Source organism: Elephantulus edwardii, unplaced genomic scaffold, assembly GCF_000299155.1.
Source record: "Elephantulus edwardii isolate Elephantulus edwardi_28Jun2011 unplaced genomic scaffold, EleEdw1.0 scaffold00017, whole genome shotgun sequence".
Classification (NCBI taxonomy): domain Eukaryota; kingdom Metazoa; phylum Chordata; class Mammalia; order Macroscelidea; family Macroscelididae; genus Elephantulus; species Elephantulus edwardii.
In genome coordinates, this window is record NW_006399767.1 from 29,507,406 (window position 1) to 29,525,071 (window position 17,666).

The window sequence follows — 17,666 nt, forward strand, 5'->3', positions numbered from 1 at the left end:
AAATTATTTTATAAAATTAATCTTTATTGATTCATACTATTATCCACCTTTTCAAGTCCTCAAGGACTAGGATCTTTCCTAGTTCCTTCACCGCCTGGCTCTACCCACCAAACTCTGGGACCTCAAGATTTACCCCTCACTCTCCCTTCCCCACCTTCAGGCTCCCTCCTTCCTTCCCTTCCCCCTTTGGACTTTGGTACACATCTTACTAGTAATCCTTTTATTTTTGTAATAAGAGTTTTATGCAGCATTTGTCCTTATGAAACTGAGTTAGTCATACCTTTTCATACATTTTATGATTAACACTTGAACCGCTACTTCACCAACATCTCTTTCGTCAATTTCATCCTAGAACTGTGTTTCCCCCTTTAGGGTCCTGGACTCTACTATGTAAATGATAATGGGACTCGGCTCTCAGGAAATATGTTCTCCAGCGGTAGTGGGAACACTTATGCCTATGGGGTCATGGACAGTGGCTATCGCTATAATCTTAGCCCTGAAGAGGCCTACGATCTTGGTCGAAGGGCAATCGTTCATGCTACCCACCGAGACAGCTATTCTGGAGGAGTCGTCAATAGTAAGAGATCAATGCTACTACCACCATGCCACAGAGGGGGTGTGTGTGGGGAAGAGGATTAAGACTAGGAGACTAAGGGTGGGGTAGGGGTACAGAGTGAGAAGATGTTTTCAGAGCCTGAAGAGAGGTATTGAAGTTCTAGTAATAAGGCCTTTGCGCGCGCGCGCGTGTGTGTGTGTCTGAGAGAGGGAGAGAGATTGTCGTCATTAACATAAAATCATTAACATGCAGAAGTGAAACGTGATTCTGTGTCCTTTTCCCATTTGTCCATAGTGTATCACATGAAAGAAGATGGTTGGGTGAAAGTGGAAAGTACAGACGTCAGTGACTTGATGCACCAGTACCGGGATGCCAGTCAGTAGTGGCTGTGGCTGGACAGGTCTCTTTTCAGAGAACGTGATCGACTCAGGGAACTGGGCCAGCAGAAGGAGGGACCTAAAGAACTGGCTCATTGGCCAGTGAGAGCTGGCAGAGTCCATCTTTTCGTGTATTCTTTATTTCAGTGAGCACCCTGCTCCTACCCTGAACCTTCTGGGTCACCTGTTAAGCACAATAAAGAAAAACAGTTAAAATGACTCTCTGATGTGGCTGAATGGGTTTGGGGGGTAGGGTGCAGGTGGGAGAATATGAAATTAAGAGACGCCTTTGTGGTTTGGATGTTTGGAAGTAGGGCACCTACAATTGCTTTTGATTTTGTAAAGTGGACCTACCTCAAAAAATGCATGGTAATTGTAAACCCTTACCATTTAAACAGCACTTGCTATGTGCCATTGAGTAGACCACAACTCATAGCAACCAAATGCACAATAGCTCTTTATCCTGCTCTATCCTGGGCCAATCTCACTGTCTCCGACATATCCACTTCCATTACTCTGGTTATTGTGTTAATCCATCTCATCTGGGGTCTTTCTCTCCTGGGCTGTCCTTCCACCCTTCAGAGCATGATGTCCCTCTCCAAGGATCTCTCCTGGCAACATGTCCAAAGTATGTGAGACAGAGTTTAACAATCCTTGCCTCCAAGGAACGGCTTGGCTTCACCTTCTCCAGGACAGAACTATTAGCTGTCTTGGCAGTCTGTGGTTCAATATCACTTAGAGATCCTCGATTTTGAATATAAAGAGGACATTAGGGATTTAGTTTCATGATCAGATTGGCCCACTTCATTGCAAAATGACTAGATGGAAGAGGAAAAAGACAATTAAGATCCTGAAGTGAAGAAGAATATATGAGGTAAAAGAACCAAGGTTGTTACTGTTGTTATGGTGTGGTTGAGTCAGAGCCATAGCTGATCCACCAGTGGATTTTCAGAGTCAGTTAATCACATGGAAGGAGATTGCCCAGGGGTAAAACATCCCCCAAACCCAAACTCCACATATAAAACTTTCTAAATTATGACGGAGCTACAGGAAGATGGCATATTTCAGAGGAAAGTCAGCCCAAGGAACAACATGAAAATAGGAAAGAACCGAGTGTGGAGGTTTGGCTTTTTGTTGTTGTTTCTTGCCCCCTCCCCCAATTAGAAATCTTTACAATTCTAGAAATGGACCGATTTTAGTAATCTATTTAAAGCATTTCCCCTCTTATTTCAAACTTTTAATCAGAGCAGGACATATTTCAAAAGTGTGGTTTGGAACATAAATTACCTTCTTGTAGGGCATTTTTTTAAACTCAGAAGTTAGTTTCAACCTGAAAAGTTATTTCTAGGCAAAACAAATCTGCTTGTTCCCATTGATAAGCTCTGTTTCAGGCAAGCCTATTCTGAAGTCCACTACATGAAATAATCCCTCACTCACAGAAGGTGTTCCCAACATAATTCGGAGCGCAAATTTAGAGGTTTTTGAGCTTGTGCCCTGTTGAGATGGAGAATGAAGACAAAAGGTCATAGTCACCTTAATTCGAAATCTGCATGTGGAAATACCCTTAGACCGGCAAGAATGACGAGCCCTTTCTATTTTGCAGAAGCCCTTGGCGTTTCTGAGCTCTGTTTTCACCTCACTCTAAAACGCAAGCCTCAATAGGGGAACAAGGCAGTTTTAAAATGTGTTCAAACCTTGAGTGATAACTGACAATCTAGTGGTTCACAGTAAGAAAGAACCCCAATTTTTGAAATAGATCAACAAGCTTAATAACTTTAAAAAAATTAAATAAAATTTTTATTTTATACTGATTTACTTACGAAGTTCATATACACTGCTTTTCACAAAGGATATTTCTCATTTCCTTTACCTACCCCTCCCTCCGCCCATCAAATTGTGTGACCCTCATCCAATGATTAACCATCACCCCAACCCCACCACTCAGCTCCCACCCTCCTCCTCATACACGTTCTACAATAATGGTCGTATACAGTATTTGTCCTTATGGGACTGAGTTAGTTCACAGCATAATGCTCTCCAGGCCCTTCCAAGCTATGTAGTAATTTATAAAATCATTGCTCCTGCATGCTGTATTCCATCGTGTATTCCATCATTTCTCGATCCATTCAGTTGTAGTTGGACAGCTGGGCTGTTTCCATGTTCTTGCGATGGCAAATAATGCTGCTATGAACACTGGTGTACAAGTCTCTGTACCTCAGTTTTCATTAATGATCACTTTCAAAAGACAGAGTAGTTTCATGTTACAGAGTATTCACAGCGAGACTACAGCTTCGGTGAGTGACAACCGGGAGTGGGCGAGGCGCGCTCTGCAGGCCTCGCGCGCCCCCTCTCGGCAGCCCGGCCCTGAACGCGGGAATGAATGGCGGAAAAAGCGAAAGTGAAAGCGGCGCAAGCCTGGCTACCTTCTGCCGGGGCGCGTCAGGGCAACATCAAGGAGCGGCTGCTGAAAAGCAAGAGGCTGATCTCCATGCTCAGAGCCTGACCAAAAATCCCCGGAGCCGCAGTCCCTAAGCCGCCAACGGTGAGTTCGTGAGCATAGAAAACTGGGGCGCACCTAGGACACATCCCACTCCAGCACTTCGCACGCGTGGGGAGAGGGGCTCAGAGGAGCCAGGGACACTTGGCTGTTTGGGATCGATCATAGCAGGCAGAGGTTGGAATATGGGGAGAGGTGTCAGGGACAGTTTTGGAGTGTGTGTTTGGACGAGGTTCCTAAATGCTTCTCGACATAGAATGACACTTCGTAGTACAGGGATGTAGTGTTTAGGGCTGAGCACTTAGGATCTTCCAGCCAACAGTGTGGGTGCGGAAGGGGGTGTAGGAAAAGGGACCAAGATTGAGATTTCTACAATTTTGCCCCTTCTTGCTGGGAGGTGCGAAAATCTTCAAACCCTGTTTCCTTACACATTACAAGCTAAGAAAAAGCTATTATGAACGATTGGAAACCCAAGTTCCTTACAAACTTTCATTAAATAGATACATATATAAAGGCTATAGTGTTCAGTTCCATTCGGTTAACATATGAGGTTTCTGCGGGTCCGACATAATTTTGTATGTGCGTATTTTTGCCCGCAGGTAGCGCTATGCCACTCCCAGATTTGAGACCTTGGATCTGCTTCTTGCTGCTGGATTTGGCCGTACTCAGAGTGCTTCAGGGGACTTTGGGGGCCCTACTTCCTGGAGGGCTTCTTAGTCTGTGGCTAGAGGGAGTCCTGCGATTTGGAGGACTGTGGGGGTTGCTAAAGCTGGGAGGTCTACTAGGATTTGGGAGAACATTGTTACCCTTACTCTGCCTAGTGACACCTCTGTTTCTTACGCTGAGGGCTCTGGTCCCAGGGGTCTTGAGTGCACCCCTAGACAGAGTAGCTTCAGGCTCTTGGAGCTGGCTGCTGACCAGCTATGGGGCTACAGCGCTGAGCTGGGTAGTGTGGGCAGTCCTGAGCCCTCAAGAAGCCCCAGCTTCAGCCCAGGAGGAGAATGAGAATCAGGAGAACAAAGCTCTGATGTGGAGACTGATGAAGCTCTCCAGGCCAGACGTGCCTTACCTGGCTGCTGCCTTCTTCTTCCTTATTATGGCCGTTTGGGGTGAGTAGAGAGAAGGCTTGGTGAATTGGAGGTGGGGAAAGGTCCTCGGCACCAGCACATATTCACCTATTATTATCTTCCATGCCTTTTTTCAGGTGAAACATTAATTCCTTACTATTCTGGTCGCGTGATTGACATCCTGGGAGGTAATTTTGATCCTGAAGCCTTTTCCAGTGCCATCTTTTTTATGTGCCTGTTCTCCTTGTGGAGGTAGGTGATAGTCAATTTGATTCATTTGCTAGTTCCAGACCATTGTGCTGTTGTTGGCTGTTGTCTTGTTGGGCCCTGGCTCATCCATGATGACCAAGGCACAGTGGAAAGAAGTGACAGCCAGTCATCCTCAGGAGCTAGGGTTTTCTCTAACTGAATTGAAGTTTTTGTGATTTAAGTGAAAGTTAAAAAAGCATATTAGTTTTTCACATAACCATTCATACATATTTTGTTTTATAATGGTAATTACATGCTCAGAATATACTCAAACTGCTCACATTTCCTCCTTGTAACTCTGGTTTACATTAATCCTTCTATTCTACCCCTTCTTGCCTTCAGAGCTCAGACAAATGCTACTCTTTTTACCTTATGTGGCTAGTTATTCTAAGGAATAAGTGCCTCCTTATGGTTGACCTTATAGATAGGCCTGTCTATTGTTTGGCTGAACATTGTGTCATAGGGTTGAGCTTTGTTCCAGATTCAAAGAGTGACTGAGGGCCATAGTCTTTGGAGTTACTCTCATCTCTGTAAGATCAATAAATCCAGCCTTTTTATGTTTTTGAGTTCTGCTCCACATTTCCCCCTACCCTACCCAAGATCTTCAATTGTGTCACTTTTAGAGTGATCAGCAGTGGTAGCTGGGAACCACCTAGTTCTTCTGGTTTCATGATTTTGAAAGTTGAAGTTTGCATAATCCATTAGCACTTTGGACTAATTGTTTCAGTACATCTTTGCTTTTTTACTTCCTTCTTTCTTCTGGACAGAGAAAGACTAATGGTTGCAGCTTAGATGCACATTTCCAAGCTTACTGTTTACCATAGTATGATATAGAACATTGTTTTGTGGACTGTATTATGCTAGTTGACTTTGATGTTCCCTAAGACTATGATCCCAATGCCCCAAACCAGCAATTCCTTCCCTCAAGGTGTTTGGTTATGACTAGCAAGCTTGCAAAACATTGTTGGCTCTACATTGTCATATTTATAGCATATATTACTGCTGTCAGGGACTTCAAAAATGTTACAGAGCAATGGTATCAGTTTAAAGACTAAGATGCACCTGATCCAAGCCATGGTCTTCTCAGTTTCTTGTTATGCAGCTGAAAGTTGGACAGTGCGTAAGGAAGACAGAAGAAGAATTGATGCCTTTGAGTTGTGGTGTTGGAGAAGAGTATTGACTACTCCATGAACTGCTACAAGAATAAACAAGTCTGTCTTGGAGAAAGTGCAGCCAGGGTGCTCCTTGGAAGCAAGGATGGTGAAATTCCCTCTCACTTACATTTGCCATGTTGTAAGGAGGAGCCAGTCCTTGGAGAAGGACCTCAGGCTTGGAAAGATGGAGCATCAGTGTAAGAGTGGAAAGCCTTCTACAAGATCGATTGGCACAGTGACTGTAACAGTGAGCTCAAGTATATGGGAGACGGTTGAAGCTGACACAAATAGAGCAAGGTTCAGATCCCCAAACCTGTGTGTGGTTCTGGGTGTCATCTTCTTCATCTATTTGTGTCTTCTGGTCAATTTGTACATCTGCTGTTGACTGTACTTCTTGTGTACCTCTCTGCATGTTCTTTTTTAGTGGCATTGTGCTGGTCTTCCCCTTGCTATATATTGCCTTTCCCTCCTCTCATCTTAATATGTATCTGTTTACTAAATTTCACTCTCTTTTCCTCAACTTCCCATGCCTGGCAACTATCCAACAATATTTTATTCCCAAGTCTAAAACAGTTCAGCTTATCTTGAAATAATCTTGATTTACTCTCCATTTTGAAGTTCTGTAACTACTTTTCATCATGCTCAGAAAGGCTGAGGGCCAGCACAGGAGAGGAAGATGCTTGATCGGATGGATTAACAATGACTGTAGCAATTAGGATCAGAATTGTTGTTCATAGGGCTACTATGAGTTCTAGTCAGCTCAATCACCTATAAAAATAACGTCAGAAAGATTTAATAGCATCTCTTCCTCTGAAAAAATGTTCTGGTTCTGTGTATTCTGGTACACTTTTTGTTTCTTCTTGTCCTTTTTTTTTTTAGTGGTTTAAAGTTGTTTGTTGCCTCTAAGTTGTTTTTGTATTATTGTGTCTTGATATATTTGATTGAGGTATGCAAATGCACTAAGCAAATTGCTAATTGAACAATTTTCAGTGTTTTTTTATGTCTTCTGGTGGGTGTGATAGAGGATGAAGGAATATGCATGTACTTAACGTCTCTGTTCCCCATTTGTGTAGAGCAGTAAGGGAAGACAGGGCTGGTCTGTTTTTCAGTTTTTTATATAGGGGACCAGAAATCAGTCTTTACTTTTTGCCCCATGGGTGAAGCTGTAGTGTGTGTGTGTGTGTGTGTGTGTGTGTGTGTGTGTGAGACAGAGAGAGAGAGAAAGAAAGAGACAGACAGACAGAGAGAAAGAGAGAGAATGCTCCGTAGATTGCTGTCTTTCTTGTTCAGCCAGCCACTGGTATGGACATTGTTGTAGATCTGGGTTTAGAAGTTGAATCAGTCAGCAAGCTATCTGAAGAAATTAAACATGACTGAACTGTCAGGTCTGTTCAGTAGCTGTTATCTTTGTTTTCTGGTATCTTAGTTGTAAAGGGTCTGGGCTATCATCTGCCCATCCCCACCATCTTGCTAGAAGTTTCCATTGGCTGATATTTTGTGATAGAAAGCAAGGTGACCTTACTAGGTCATCTCAGCATTATAGCAACATGCAAGACTACTGGCAGATAGGTGGTTTCTGTTTGTGAGGTGCACTGGCTGAGAATTGAATCTGAGTCTCCTATATGAAAATGAGAATCCTATCACTGAATTATCAATGAGCTAGTCCGAATCTTTATAGGTACTTTCATTTCCTAACTCCATTTTCATTAACTTCTGTTCACAGGCAAAACAAAAATTTCTGACTTTATTTATTCATTTCTCAATTCCATCTATTTATTTATCTCCTTCTTAACATATTTATCCAACATCTTCAGATTCTATATTGCATTATAATAGAAACAGGCACCAGTGTATATAGTGTGAAGAGTTTATGTGTCAAAAAGAGTATCTTTTAATATTTTTTTCTTTACAAGGCTCCCTTTCTGTTTTCTGCCTCCTACTTCTTACCCTTAAACTTGCCTCTATATATCTTGTCATATTGGGTATGTTTTCCCCTTCTGACATTCCTTTCCTAATTCATTTTGCCATTTCCTGAACATCTTAATCTGAAGGTTACCTTTGCAGAAACTTTACTATTTTTCTTTTTATTTCTTTGCCTACCTTTTCAGACCTACTCAGCAGTCCTAAGACCAACCGACCAACTGATAGACAATCCTGCCTCATAGGACCAGCACTAGGGTGAGACAAATGAAGCACATATGGTGCAACATTTACAGAGGCCCTCAGTCTCAGGGTCATGCAGACATATTACTTCCTCATCCTAGTCCTGACCCTCGTGCTTAATATTATACTTTGTTTATGATCTAACTTCACTTGTTGTTGTGTGGTGAATTCACAATGACCCATAGTTGACTCTCCAGCGAGTTTCAGAGGCCATCAATCACAAGATAGGAGATTGCCCATTCTTCTTCCACTGAGCAGCTGGTGGATGGATCTCAATCCACTTGGTTTGGGGTTTGTAGTGCAACTTCTTACCACTAGGTCACCAGAGCTTCCTCTATTTGTTTGTTGTTGTGTACCATAGAGTCAGAGCCGACTCATAGATGACCCTCCAGCAGTTTTTCAGAGGCGGTTAATTGCAAAGGAAGAGATTGCCCATCCTTTTCCCATGAAGCAGCTGGTGGCTTCAAACTGCATGCCTTTGGGATTGCAGCACAGCTTGTTGCCACTAGGCCACCTAGGAGGTCTTAAAAAAACAGTTCTTCACAATACCTTAATTCCATACTTGTTGCTTTTTACTGAAACTAACTATTCAAACATTAGTAACTTCTTATCAAGCCAATGCCTTTTTTAAAAAAAAAAATCAGTCCTCAATTCGCCAGACTTCCCTGTGGCATTTAGTATAAGAATGACTTGTTATTATTGACCTGTTACTTCAGTTAGTTCTTATGAGCTCTCTTTCTACCCCCCAGTGCACTCTGCATCTTTGGGGGAACTTTCCTTTTTCTGGAGTCTTAAATATAGGTGTTGCCTCATGCAAGACTAGTTTTTCTATTGAGCTGACTCAGGCCATCTCTCCAGGTGATTGATTCCCTGATTCATATTTTCAGTGGGGAGCTCTTGTCTTATTTCAGTTGATGTTCTCATTGGATAACCAGTTCTTATCTCATACCCTAGGCGTACAGAGCTTTAGACTCATCAGACTCCCACCCATAAAATCCTCAGTATCCTGGGCCTCAAGCAAAACCACTATCACCACTTTCTTTGTATTCCAGCACCAGTCTTTTTATTTTCTACTTTAGAAAATTATTTCTGATGGCTCCTTGCCCTGTGTTCTCACTGTGATTGCTAAAGTCATCATTGGAGTGTACTAGCACCTCCCTAAATATGTTAGCTGATTTTATAGTAGGAACCAAAATTTCCTAAAACACTTCTCTGATTTTGTGTTTTCCCCTGAAAAATCATTATAGTAAAATTGGTAAATTTTTTGGTAAAGGTTTGGTTCATAATTCATGGAATTCCCTGACTTCAGGAGTTACTGAGACAAGGACAATATGACTTAGACTTTGAAGAGTAGAAGGGTAGGTAGTTCCATTGACAGAAGTCCTATGATGAAATATTTGAGGCTAGGGCATTTTGATGCATGAGGAGGAAAGAGACCAAGACAAAAGAGACAGCAGCAGATGACTCTGAGGACAGGTCAAGAACACAGCCGAGGCTGTTTCCCGTCTTCACTGTGTTTTCATTCCTGTTACATTTACCCCTTATGCACAGAATCAAGTGCTTCCAATTATGATTCTTATTCTGTTTTCCCACCTATCTTCCTTTCTTCTGTATCTTGCCCTGCATGTCTTCTTGCTCTGTCTTTTATGTCTCTTAGTATACTTTTCCGACTTTGCATTTCTTTCATTCTGCGTCTTCTCCTTTGCTTTTCTTACTCATTCCTATTTTTCTCTTCACCTCTTATGTTCTTTTTTCCAGACACAATTTTATTTTTATTCATTTTTTTTAACCAGAGTGTATTTTTCCAGTTTTTTTAAAATTGTGACTTGAGTGAGAATTACAAAACAGATTATTTTTTCATTCAACCAATCATATACATTTTGTTCCATAATATTGATTTCAAAACCCACCACATAATCACGTCCTTCCCACTTTCTCCCTGTAATCTGATTTCCATGAATCCTTGCATACTGCTCTGTGCCTTCACTTCCTTGAGTAATATTGTGCTAATCATTCCCTTAATGTATACTGCTTTGTTTGTTCTTGTATGCTATTGAGTCAGAACCACAACTCCTAGCTGGTTTTGAGAGGCAGTAAATCTCACGGAAGGAGATTGCTTATCCTTCTCCGAGCACCAGGTGAATTCAGACCACTTGCCTTTGAATCGATGACATTGTCTCTCATCCTCTTGCTTTCTCCCCTGCCCCCAGCTCACTGTCTGCTGGCTGCCGAGGTGGCTTCTTCCTCATTGCCATGTATAGAATCAACTTACGGATCCGAGAACTTCTCTTCTCCTCCCTGTTGCGCCAAGACCTCGGCTTCTTCCAGGAGACTAAGACAGGTGGGATCTGGAGTCGAGGGTGTGGGCCCCTGGGCCACTCCTTGCTCCTCAGTACCGTACTACATATAACCTCTTCTCTTCCTTTTGTCTTTGATGTCAGGGTCTGCAGGGGGCAGTGAGGTAGCCTTTGTCCAGTCTCTTTGCAAGTCCGGAGTCAGTGTTTAGATGAGGGAGTTGTATTAGGGTAAGGGTCAGGGGCATTCTGGGGCTGCTGTATTACATTTAATTTCTTCACCTGCTCTGTCTTCCTCAGGGGAGCTGAACTCACGGCTGAGCTCGGACACCACCTTGATGAGTAACTGGCTTTCTCTTAATGCCAATATACTCTTGCGAAGTTTGGTGAAAGTGTTGGGACTGTATAGCTTCATGCTCAGCCTGTCACCTCGCCTCACCCTCCTTTCTCTGCTCAATGTACCCCTCTCATTAGCAGCCGAGAAGATATACAACACACGCCATCAGGTACATTTGGACATTAGAGAACCAGAAAGGGGAGAATAAAACTACAGAGGAAGAGGGTTCCCCACTCATAGCGAGAGGTTCTCCTTGAGGTCTTCTCAGACCTTAGAGCAGAAGTCCTTAGCTGGAGGGTGGGATGGGAGGCCATGGACGGGCTTCAGATGGCCCATGACTGCCTGGGACTGTATGAAAAATGGTGTGCATGTGTGAGTGTGTATGCACGCAATTTTCTGGGAGGAAGGTAACTTATCTTAGATTCTCAAGGGATTCTTAGAGTCCTCACATAAGATTAAACACATATGTGCTGAGCACATGTGCTTTTTTTTTTATCATCAGCAGAAGGACTTTGGATGGGTGTAAAGAAGGTAGACTGCAGTCAGAAGGTCCTGAATCTGAATGCCCGTGCCACCATCTTTTAACCTGCCTTGGGTCTTTGAGTAAACTACTCCCCCATTTCTCATCAGACCCTGGAGGTGGTATGAATGACCTCATATGCAAGTGAAATATGTAACATGCATCTCATACCCTCACTAACGTCGAGAGCTCAGTAATATTTTGTTCGCTCTAACCTTCATTCTCATTATGCCTTCAGGAAAGAAATGTAAGATCGGGATATAATTTTAGGTAGATTGGAGAACATCCCCAGAACTGGAACAAGACATGGACCTGCTGTCCTCTGCCTCATGGACTGTGTATCCCTTGGCCCTCTCTTCCAGGTGATACTCCAGGAGATCCAGGACACAGTGGCGAAGGCAGGGCAGGTGGTGCAAGAGGCAGTTGGAGGTCTGCAGACTGTCCGGAGTTTTGGAGCTGAGGAGGATGAGGTCTGTCGCTATAAGGAGGCCCTTGAACATTGCCGTCGGCTGCGGTGGCAGCGTGACCTGGAGCGAGCGCTATATCTGCTGTTCCGGAGGGTGAGAAAGGGAGGGTGGTGATCCTGGAGGATAAGAGGGTGGGAGAGGCTATGACGTGAGAGTGGGGTGAGATGGCTGGTGGCTAGAGCCTTGGAAGGGGTTAGAGGAAGGAATGGGGAACGTGCAGTTGGTCCTGATGTCCTGCTCAGTGTCCCAGAGGCAGGGAGAGAGAGTGGACAGATTCCTTCTCAGCCTCAGCTCTGTCTTCTCCCCTCACAGCTGCTGCAGTTGGCTGTGCAGGTGCTGATGATGAACTGTGGCCTGCAGCAGATACTGGCGGGAGATCTCACGCAGGGCGGGATGCTCTCCTTTCTGCTCTACCAGGAGGATGTAGGCCATCATGTGTTTGTGAGTATGAAGCCGGCGCATGCATTCTCTTTCCCCTTGGGTTTTTTCCCTCTGGCCTATGACTTAGGACTTAGTTATTTTTTCCTTTTTAAAAACTTCCATTTTGTTGTGGAGAATTTAAACCATAAGCAAATATCTGTATCTATATATTTATAGGAAGAGAGAGAGAGAGATAGACAGACAGACAGAGAGAATTGTAATGAACTCCTCCATAGTGTATCTATTACCTGTTTTGATAATAAGCAACTTGTGGTCAATTTATTGTTAGTCATTTCCCTATATTATTTTGAAGGACATCCCAAGTATCATAGAGTTTTTTAATTTTTTTTTTTAGTATCACATAGTTTTAGTTGTAAATACTTCAACATGTATCTCGAACATGTAGCAAATATAATATTTTTAATATATTGTTAATATATCAAAACAATTATCAATCATAACAAATTCATTATCATATCTAAAAACAAACAGTATTTCTTTTAATAAAGCAGTCATCAGTGATCAGATTTCTACTTGTCTCATGTGTACACGGGTTATTGTTTCCTTGAATGGGGATCCAGATAAAATTCACACCTCTTTCTTTTTATATGTATGTGATTGATGTTATTTGTGGTCAAGTTAGAAGTGATCCATAGCTAACTCCACAGGGGCCTTTTAGAGGCTGTAAATCTCATGGGTTGAGAGAGCCCATCTTTCTCCTGTGAAGCAGCTGGTGGATTCAAACTCCATGCCTTTGGGTTGGCAGCACAATTTCTCATCCACTAGGCCACCAGATCTCCCTTTTTGTATATATGTATAACAAATATAGGGAGCTCTCGTGGCCTAGTTTTCCCCTCTCCCTGACAGTTTCTTGTTGAAGAAATGGTGTTGCTCATGCTATACGGTTTTTTATAGGCTTTGGTATTAATTTAACATGGTACAATTGATAGCTTCAGAAGCCTGACGGAGGGTCATTGTAAGTCAGAATTGACTAAACAGTGCGTGGGGGCTTTTTGCTCTGAGGTTAGAAGGCATCTGCTTGGATGAGTGTAGACTTCTTTTATTTTGCAAATTGGAAACTTGACAATATTGGTGTTACTTTTAAATTCCATGCAAATTGCATACTGAAAGCTAAATTCCCCCCCCCCCTTTTGTGTAAGAGATGAGGAGGAACGTGGTTGTGAGTGGAGCACTGCAGAGGAGTTGGCTTGTTAGGGGCTTGATTTCTTGTGAGGGTACATTTGACTAACACTCCATCCTTGTTTTCCAGAGCCTGGTGTACATGTGGGGAGATATGCTGAGCAATGTGGGAGCTGCAGAGAAGGTTTTTTGCTACTTGGACAGACAACCAAACCTACCCCCATTGGGGACTCTAGCCCCTTCCATTCTGGAGGGGGTTGTGGAATTCCAGAATGTCTCTTTTGCTTACCCCAATCGCCCTGACCAACCTGTGCTAAAGGTACCAGAGACCATAGTGAGGGAAGCTAGACCCCTTGTTCTGTGCCCCTCATGCTGGATGAGGCATCACAGCCTCTAAATCATTGACTGCTGAGAAACTCATACTGCCTCTCATGAGATATAAAGGGGAGGGCTCCTGAGGAAGAAGAGGTCAAGCTTCTAACTCTCACTTGGCTTTTCTAGGGGCTGTCATTTACTCTTCGTCCTGGTGAGGTGACTGCACTCTTGGGGCCCAATGGGTCTGGGAAGAGCACAGTTGCTGCCCTGCTGCAGAATCTGTACCAGCCCACGAGGGGTCAGGTGCTCCTGGACGGGGTGCCCATCTCCCAGTACGAGCACCACTACCTGCACAGAAAGGTGGGTGTGGAGGGAGAAGCAGGATGGTTATAGAGAAGAGGATGTGCTGAGAGAATTTGGGAGTGGTCGGTAGGAAGTGATAACCAGTGTCCTGATGGAAGTAGGGAGAGGCATAGGAGATCTCTGTGATGGGAGGCTTTATACACAGCTCTCTCCTTTCATCCACTCTGTGCAGGTAGCTTTGGTTGGGCAGGAGCCTGTCCTCTTCTCGGGCTCCGTGAGGGACAACATTGCTTATGGGCTGGAGAACTGCGAGGATGAGAGGGTTATGGCTGCTGCCAGGGATGCCCATGCAGATACATTCATAGCAGAATTGGAGCACGGAATGCATACAGGTACCTTCAGAAAATTCCAAGCCTGCCTTTCAGTCAAATGAGAAAATAAAACTTAGTCAGGGGAGAGATGGGTGCTTCATGGAGCATTTTCTTATTACTCTGAGTTTACTACTGATCTGTCTTTTCTTTTATCCCCACTTCTCCTTTCCCAACACCATGAATTCCCTAGTCTTGTTCATGATTGCACAGAAGGTGTGTTCTCTTAGGGAGTTCTGGTGGCCTAGTGGTAAGGTGTTGCTCTACCAACTTGAAGGCATGTGGTTCAAATCCACCAGCTACTCCATAGGAGAAAAATGGGCAATTTTCTTCTACGATTTGCTGCCTCTGAGAACCCACTGAAAGGTTAGCTATGGGTTGGTTCTGACTCCATGGTCCATAACAACAACAACAGCAGCAGCAACAACAGTGCTCTCTTAGCTGCCATTCACAATACTTATCTTACTCTTTATATTTCCTGACTGGTTCTTGTGGAAATACCAGTTGTACACTTGCACATACTCACGATGAAGAATGATTTGTGGTCATTTTTGCCTCAACAATAGTGTTTCTCTGATTTTCTTAGAGATAGGTGAGAAAGGGAGCCAGTTAGCTGTGGGACTGAAACAACGTCTTGCCATTGCCCGGGCCCTTGTGCGTGATCCACAAGTCCTCATCCTGGATGAAGCCACTAGTGCACTCGATGTTGAGTGTGAACGGGCGGTGAGTACTGGGGACCTGCTTAGGTCAGGAGTGGGAGGGAAGTGGGACACCCTCCTTCTCCCTCCCCACACACCTTTCTGTGCAGGTAGTGGGGTTCATATTGGAAGATGGATACTCCATTCAGCAGCATCAACTCCCTGTGGGCCATGAGACCTGAGGGTCCATGTTAAACATTCAGTGTGCACAGGATTGGGCAGGAAGAGACTGAATGGCCCACTATTAGAAATATCAGTCACTTCTTAGGGTTGGGGCTTGAGGATGGAGAATATAATAGAGAATATGGTGGGTATGGGGACATCTCTGATTTCTTCAGCTGCAGGTGAGAGAACTTTATCCTATTTATCCTACTTTTGCATGTTTCCAACCTTCTTTATGCCAAGCTGAAGTCCCTTGATGATGCAAATATTCAGCATAGTCAGTTGCTAATGTGAAAGTTGGTGATTTAAGTCCACCAGGACACTCCTCAGAAGAAATCATTAGTGCTCTAGTTCTGAAAAAGCAGCCTTAGAAAACTCTTGTGAAGCACAGGTCTACTCAGATGCTCATGGGGTTACCATGAATCATTCAACTCAATGACAACTGGCACTGGTTACCCTAAACCAAAAGAGATGGTGCGCAGTGAGACACGGTCTCCATCTCATACCTTGAGTTATCACAGTCCTCTCTCCGCAGCTGCAGGACTGGAGAGCCCATGGAAACCGAACTGTGCTGGTGATCGCTCACAGGCTGCAGACGGTTCAGAGTGCTAACCAGTTTCTGGTGCTCAGGCAGGGGGAGCTGCAGGATCGGGACCAGCTCATGGAGCAGCAGGACCCCTATGCCCGCCTGGCTTTCCAGGGACAGTTTCAGCCAGAGGACTGAGGCCTCCAAGAACACTGGGTCTTTCTCATGGCCATCTCCACAGCCAAGAAAAGCTCCTGTTTTGAATTTCCCTGGGGCTGTGCCCTGGGTAGTTGTTTCTGGAAATGTAACATGATGGAGATTTGAACCCTGTGTGCCTGCCGGGAATGTGCGGGAGAGGGAGGAAGGATATCACCTTGTTTCCCTGTTGAACAGAGCTTTGCCTAATGCGGAGTAGAATATTGTGGCATAAGAAGTGTTTTGTATTTTTTGTGTTATTATACCATCAATGCACATTTATGCAGAAAATTTAAAAACTGTAGAAAACTACAAAGAAGAAAAGCAAAACAACCCTCTTTGTCTCACCAAAAACATGATTACTATTTTGTTGACTATCTTACTAATCTTTTATCTGTTCTTTGAGACATGTACTAAACAATATAACATAAATATTCACAGCGTTGCCTTTCTACGTCTGTTCTCCCTTCCTATTGTCTGATATTTTAGAGCGTCAGGATCTGAAGTGTGCTCTATTGTACACAGAGGTTTTAAAAGCCTGTTGTTTCAGAAGTGGATGGCCAAACCTTCTCCCTATTCTGTCTTAATTTAGATGCTCAGCTTTAGATTAATACCTGACCAATAAGCATTTAACCAAAAAAAAAACAGATGTAAGACCCTTCTCCATTAAATAGCTATCAAATTTGGTGTTTTTGCATATGTCCTGGTCTCATTGCCTGTCCTGCAGCATCCCACTCCATTCCCTCTCTTCACCCTGCTGGTACCTCCCTTCCACCTCCCCTCATCAACCCTGGCATGATCAGGCCTCCAGTCACTTCTTTCCACTCATTTCCTCTCTACTCCCCTGTGACATTGGTGCATGATCTGAAATGAATATATTAGAAAAAGAAAAATAAAAATAAAGCTTCTGTCTTAGAAACTTAGAGAATAAGGAATAATTTAAGACCAAAGCTTATTTCCTCTCCACTCCCTGAAATACAATGTGGTGAGTGACAGGATAATATCCATATGCATACAAGGAAGTCCAGTGAATACCACTACCATTCAAATATATGCACCAACAACGAGAGCCAAAGAGGAGGAAATAGAAGATTTCTACCAACTTTTGCAGTCAGAAATTGATCAAACATGCAATCAAGTTGCATTAATAGTATTGGGTGGCTGGAACGCAGAAGTTGGGAACAGGGAAGAAGGAGCAGTAGCTGGAAAACATGGGCTCGGTGAGAGAAATGAGGCTGGAGATAGAATGATAGAGTTCTGCACATTCAATGATTTATTCATTGCAAATACATTTTATAAGAAACATAAATGCAGGCTATACACATGGATCTTACCTGATGGTATTCATAGGAATCAAATAGATTATATTTGTGGAAAGACTCACTGGAGAAGCTCAATATCAGCAGTGAAAACCAGGCTGGGTGCTGATTGTGGGATGGACCATCAACTACTTATGTGCAAGTTCAAGATGAAGTTGAGGAAAATTAAATCAAGTCCACAGGAACCAAGATTTTACCTTAAGTCTGTCCCACTCGAATTTCAAAACCATCGCAGGAACAGGTTTGAGGCCTTGAGCACCAATGAGCGTAGACCAAATGAGCTCTGGGAGGATATCAAGAAAATCGTCCACGAAGAATGCAAAAAGATCATTACAAAGGCTGAAGAAGAAGAAAAGACCAAGATGGATGCCTGATGAGACTTTGAGTATTGCATCAGAGCGCCGAGAAGCCAAAGCTAAAAGAAGAAATCAAGAAATCAAAGAGCTGAACAGAAAATTTCAAAAGGCAGCTCAGGATGACAAAGCAAGATACTATAATGAAATGTGCAGAGAGCTGGAGTCAGAAAATCAAAAGGGCTG

The 17,666-nt window shown here is 43.5% G+C and overlaps 2 protein-coding genes across 2 annotated transcripts in view; both read left to right on the forward strand.

Moving 5' to 3' along the window:
• PSMB8 (proteasome (prosome, macropain) subunit, beta type, 8) overlaps positions 1-939 on the forward strand; it is a 5,086-nt gene extending 4,147 nt beyond the window's left edge. Inside the window, exons 5-6 of the mRNA XM_006882106.1 lie at positions 373-577; positions 851-939. Of these exons, the coding sequence (XP_006882168.1) occupies positions 373-577; positions 851-939 (294 nt within the window). The remainder of the gene's footprint in view (positions 1-372; positions 578-850) is intronic.
• Positions 940-4,037: 3,098 nt separating this feature from the next.
• On the forward strand, positions 4,038-15,811 carry TAP2 (transporter 2, ATP-binding cassette, sub-family B (MDR/TAP)). Its single transcript, XM_006882202.1, has 11 exons — positions 4,038-4,539; positions 4,635-4,749; positions 10,274-10,404; positions 10,658-10,863; positions 11,577-11,774; positions 11,994-12,122; positions 13,372-13,560; positions 13,743-13,916; positions 14,092-14,251; positions 14,814-14,950; positions 15,623-15,811. Exons 1-11 carry the CDS (start codon positions 4,038-4,040, stop codon positions 15,809-15,811), a joined length of 2,130 nt encoding a protein of 709 aa, XP_006882264.1.
• Positions 15,812-17,666: the final 1,855 nt, after the last annotated feature.

Excerpts from the sequence above, each read along its gene's own strand:
- TAP2 (XM_006882202.1), top strand. The coding sequence starts at position 4,038 with ATGCCACTCCCAGATTTGAGACCTTGGATCTGCTTCTTGCTGCTGGAT. Across the intron at positions 4,750-10,273 it reads TGCCTGTTCTCCTTGTGGAG|CTCACTGTCTGCTGGCTGCC; the intron begins GTAGGTGATAGT and ends CCCTGCCCCCAG. Across the intron at positions 10,405-10,657 it reads CTTCCAGGAGACTAAGACAG|GGGAGCTGAACTCACGGCTG; the intron begins GTGGGATCTGGA and ends TGTCTTCCTCAG.